This window comes from Triticum dicoccoides, chromosome 4A, assembly GCF_002162155.2.
Source record: "Triticum dicoccoides isolate Atlit2015 ecotype Zavitan chromosome 4A, WEW_v2.0, whole genome shotgun sequence".
NCBI classification, from domain to species: Eukaryota; Viridiplantae; Streptophyta; class Magnoliopsida; order Poales; family Poaceae; genus Triticum; species Triticum dicoccoides.
Window position 1 is genome coordinate 582422034 of NC_041386.1, and position 5402 is coordinate 582427435.

At 46.7% G+C, this 5402-nt stretch overlaps 1 protein-coding gene across 1 annotated transcript; it reads right to left on the reverse strand.

The window, feature by feature from the left end:
- Positions 1–1008: 1008 nt before the first annotated feature.
- Positions 1009–4253, reverse strand: LOC119286942 (eukaryotic peptide chain release factor subunit 1-3-like). Its single transcript, XM_037566411.1, has 3 exons — positions 4097–4253; positions 1430–2856; positions 1009–1349 (listed from the first exon to the last, which is right to left on the reverse strand). The coding sequence occupies exon 2, from the start codon at positions 2826–2828 to the stop codon at positions 1515–1517; it is 1314 nt and encodes a 437-aa protein (XP_037422308.1). The 5' UTR covers positions 2829–2856; positions 4097–4253; the 3' UTR covers positions 1009–1349; positions 1430–1514.
- Between the last annotated feature and the right edge of the window lie 1149 nt (positions 4254–5402).

Sequence of the window (5402 nt, forward strand, 5' to 3'; positions counted from 1 at the left end):
CTAGCAAAACGACGCCGTCTTGTAGCATGCCCGACATCTCTGTCGATGCAACACCTAGCCGCCGCCGTCGTAGGATGTCCGTCGCAACACCACCGTGCCCCTGGCCGCAGCTCTCAGCATCACCGCTCCACACCAGGTTGAAGCATTTTCTCACGCCGGTTGAAGCTTTTTTCCAACCGTCGACACCGGTTGTAGCAAAACTCAACACCGGTAGTAGCACGACACGACGCAAGTTGTAGCAAAATTGGACGACAGTTGTGGCTCCTTTGTAGGTTGCAGCCGTCTGCCGTCCCCGTCCACAAGTTCGCCGTTGCTGGTTGCAACAATCAGTCCGACGGTCGTCACTTTTGTTGTTGTCAGTCATAGCTTTTTCATAGCATGGTTTGCAGTTTTCTGGTCTCTCGGTTACATTCATCTGTCGCTGCCGTCCGCCAAACTACACCGCCGAAGATTGTAGCAAATAGTGACGCTGGTTGTAGCAAAAAAGGTGATGTGGTCGTAGGAAAAACTAACTGTGGTTTTTCAACTTGCTTATTTGCAGCAAAAACCAACTGCTGTTCGGCGACCTGCGCCGTGGTCATCCATGGAGAGACTCATGCACCTCCGTTGCAGGAGCATCTGTGAACCACGGTGTGAAGATCGAAAGGAATGAAAAAAGAGCGATGTGGCGCCTTCCAGGAGCGCTTCCAAAGGTAGGAGACCTGCGCTTTAGCAAAATCAAACGCAGCCGGCCCAAGTTTCAGCCGGTCAGCTGCTTTTGGTGCTCTTTGTACTGCAGATGCAGATGAAGCTTTTGGTGCTCTTTATACTGCAGATGCAGATGATAAATACTCCCTCCGTCTCGAATGAGATGACTTAGATTTGTCCAGACAGATATACATCCATACCTAGATAAATCTAAGACATTCGAGACTTAGATTTGTCCAGACAGATATACATCCATACCTAGATAAATCTAAGACAAATAATTTGGGACGGAGGTAACAGACCGGAAGTTAAAAGACACACTTGAATGAATCCCAATTCAACCTTTCCCGCATGACAACAACAATAAGTAGCTTACAACAACTCAAATTCAGGGCAGACATTTGCCATGTTCTACCATCAGGGGAGACAAGTTGCTAAATTGAACCATAGACACAGAGTCAGTTCAGACAACAGCGACGCATGAGTTCCTGGGAAAAAAGATGGGCAAAACAGGAGGTAACAACCAAGGTTCGGTACACAGAGTCATCATTGCGATTTAGGATAACATCTTGACGTCTTTTAATAGAGGAATTGCGGTTGTATGTCTCAGACTTCTAAAGCATAATAATATGTAGCTGACCCGCGCCCATCATTCAATGGATCTGAAAATAGAACAGGAGAGCATCAGAAATCATGCAAATGACAAGGGAATTACGGGCTAATTGCATATGAGGAAACTCACAGCTTCTTTGAGGTGCTCCGGAGCAAATAGTCACGTCAAATTCAGATTTAACCGCGACCACATCAGGCATGTGATTGATTGGTTGCTAATCAGAGTCTTCATAGACACCCTCGTCGTCATCAAGATCATCAAAGGAGCGAATGTCCAGCTGATAGCGGAGGATACCGCCAATGCCACCAAATCCTCTACAGAACTGTGAGCCCTCTTGAGATTTATTGGTAACAAACTCAAGGGTGCACCCAAACTTTTTGTATTCATTAGCAAACCATTCCAAAAGTGAGGTCTTCTCCTGGACTTCTAACTCAGCATTGGTAGATTGATCACGGAAGTTGCTCTGGTCGGCTTCACCTTCTTTGTTCAGATGCTTTATGATAATTTCTCCAGTTGCACTGTGCTTAAGCACAAACCGATTGACATCAAGGTTTTCCCACACCATCAAAGTTTCAACAGCACCCATTTCAAGAGCCTTCAGGGTGTCATCAACTCCAAAGACATACTTCCCAGTATCTTGACTAATCTCTTCAAAGTACTTCCCGATCAACTTCTTCTCTTGGATGAACTTCACATTTGCTAGAATTTCAGCTGATAACTCAATGGCCTGGTTGAAACCGCTCTCACCACCATAAGAAACATCAACCACATTAAGTATTTTGCACTGAAGGCGCTGATCAAACATGTCAGATTGGCTCAGTTCTGTTTTAAAATCAGCAGAACCAGCCAATATTAGTCCTGCAACATTAGGCTGGCTGGTAGCTGGGTTGATGAAGAACTGAGTAGCAAGTTCAGCTGTTTTCCGAACATAATTGTGACGCTTCTCCATCCGAAGGCGAGCAAAACGCAGAGCAGATTGCCCTCCTCTTCCATGCTTCTTGGGGAGATCCACACTGAATTTGTGAAGCACTTCACGAGTATTGCCACTAAGTGTGCCAAAAAGAGTTCCATTACCATCCATAATGATGAAGCCAAACTTGTCATCGGATTCCAAGAGCTCACTCAAGGCTTCAGTGTGGAATTTGTTGTCACAAAGGTACAAGGACGCATTGATGGGCTTGAATGGCTCAAAATCAATTGTAACCTTCTTTTCCTTGCCATCATCAGTAACAATCGTTCCAGTGTAGAGAACTAATCCATTTGGGGGAACCCTGTTATACAGCTTCAGCCTCTGCTGAGCTGAGGTGATGGCTCCCAAAACAGATTGACGATTGACTCTACTCTTTATGTTTGAAGCAGTACCATATTCATCACCCAACATCTTGGTCACACGCGAGACTTGATCGCGTGGAGGCATAATCAGAGAGATCATGCTTGTGCCATTGCCTCTAGCAGACTCAAGTCCCTTGATCAGCTTCTTAATCTTCCACATCTCAATGTTCTTGTCGGTTTCATGACTATCAGACATCTTGACAAAAGTTGGGTGCTCAGTTCACCTGCAGAATACAGAAACTATCAAGTGTAAGAAATGAGCAGAGTGCTGATAAGTGATGGGAGTCTAAGAGCTGCAAGAAAATTGATTTTAGATTTTGCATGGGAAAAAGAGCGAGACATTCAATGCAATACGACAACGTATGTCAACCTATTCCAGTAGCTGCACGGTCACTTTACTTAAAACACTAAAAGAATTAAATCCAACACGTGATCTACGTTACCTGAAAAAAATGGCAGGTAGCGAAGTGGATAACCACCTAAGCTCTACAATTTAATTGAAAATGCCAGCAACGGTAAAAATACCATATATATGAGTCGGCCGATTCGGAAATAGCCCAGGAATCACGTGATGATTCTTTTCAAACAAAAAAAACAAAGCGAGCTCTGCGTATCATATCAAGCAAGAAATGTTATAACCTTACAAAAGGCAGAAAGCGTGTGGCCTTCGAGGTCCTCAAAATTGAATCTAAACATACGCTACGTGGCGGTTACATGCACACCGCCATGCAACGTTCGGCTTCGAAAAACCTCCAAAAAGCTCAAGATCCAGAAGATCTAGAACTGCAGGCTACTTCTTACTAGTACGCAGCACTAACGAATAGCGTGTGCTCAAGAATAGGAAATATGATAGACCAAGCCTCCAACATAGATGCAAGTGGGCATCCCGCATATCCCGCATAAGTAGGGAAATAGTGCAAACTAAGCTAAATTTGGATGAGGAAATTATAGCTAACGTGATCTGTTTATACTACAAAGCAGGGCGGATCGGACGCCGCTCTGGCACCCCTAAGACATAGAACTGTACAATTGTGAGTCAATTTTAATCTAGAAGTGGTGCTTCTCATCGAACATAGCATCAAATCTAGCCAGCACCAGGGGAAAAAATACTTAAACAATGTAAAATAGGACCGATAGGCACAAACCGATGAGAACATGCCTATACCAAGGGAAAGGGGCGCACAAAATTACGGGAGCCACCAATCCGCAGCAGCAAAGACGAAAAAACAAAAACCCTAATAAGCAACTAATCCGACCAGATCTCTGAGCATAGTAGAGCTAAGAACAACGCCGCAAAAACGCAGAAAAAAGAAGCCTGGCCAAATCTAAGCCCGAACCCGGCTGCAGGGAGGCGGATCTAGGGTTCTAGGCGGCATGGCGCCGGGCGCGCGCCGCCACGCCCCAAATCTAAGTCAAAAGTTTTTCGGTTCAAGTAATCCGACCGTGGATGACTGGACGGTATACCTCAAAAGCCGATGACGGAGACTGCGGACGCGGTGGAGGCGACGAGGTGGAACGGCGACGGCGGCGGCGGCGGCGGCGGTGGGCGGAGGGGGCTACGTGTGGGAAGGGGGGCGTCGGCGTTGACGCTAAGGTACGGCGTAGCACAGAGGCGATGGACTGCACACTGCAGGACGGGTTTTAGAGCACTGGGTCGGGTCGGATTGGAGCTTTGGGTAGGGCCAGGAACACGGTAGCAGGCCGGACCGGGCCGGGCTCGGGAAGAGGGGTTAGATCAGGCGACACCGGTGAGAGCAACTTCAGTTTTTTCTTTTTTTCTTTTTGATCCTCAAAAAAAAAAAGTTTTTTCTTTTTGTAACTTCAAATTATGTCGCCATTCTTCCTTTCATCTCTCTCTTTTTTTTTTCCGGAAAAACTTCCAGTCTATTCATTTTTAATCATGGCAATACAACAAACACCAGAATTAATAAAAATTAATTTAGATCTGTAGACCATCTAATGACGACTGCGAGCACTGAAGCGAGTCGAAGGCGCGCCGTCGTCATCGCCCCTCCCTCGCCGGAGCCGGACAAAACTTGTTGTAGTAGACAGTCAGGAAGTTGTCATGCTAAGGCCGCATAATAAGACCATCGCGGCAGAATAGCAACCGCCGTCGATGAAGAGTAGCATAGATCGGAGGGATCCAACCTGAAGAAACACGAACATAGACGAACTACAACCAGATCCGCCGAAGACACATCTCCACACGTCCACCGATGATGCTAGACGCACCACCGGAATGGAGGGCTAGGCAAGGAGAACCTTATTCCATCTTCAGGGAGCCGCCGCCGACTCATCTTCCTGAGCATCACACAAACCTTAACAAAATTCGAAGAAACGTCTAAAAACAAAGCCCTCCCACCGGCAAGGGTCGGGATCCACCGCGCCTCCATGGCCCTAAAGCCATCGGAGACGAGGCGGACAGACGGCGACACCGTCGGGAGGCAGAGGAACCCTAAGCTTTTCTTGGGGGAGGAGTCCTTTCATCTCTCTCGTTTAGGGATTTATAAGCTAAAACCCTAATCCAACTCCTCTTTCATCTTGGGGGTCCCTCCATCCACACTATCTTTCTCCCAAATGTGTAGGGGGGCTCTCCAGTCCTTCCTGGATCCTGTTGGCCGGTATATGTCATTGTCGACCGTTGTCCACAGACAATTGTCGTTTCTTGTCGTAGTCCGCCACCTCCCGCCATCACTTGTCATGGTTCACCATCAATGAGTTTTTATTTTGTCTTTTCATGGGAAAAAAGAAGAACAAGAAATTTGGGAGG

Coding starts and splice junctions, on each gene's coding strand:
- LOC119286942 (XM_037566411.1), bottom strand. CDS start 2,828: ATGTCTGATAGTCATGAAACCGACAAGAACATTGAGATGTGGAAGATT.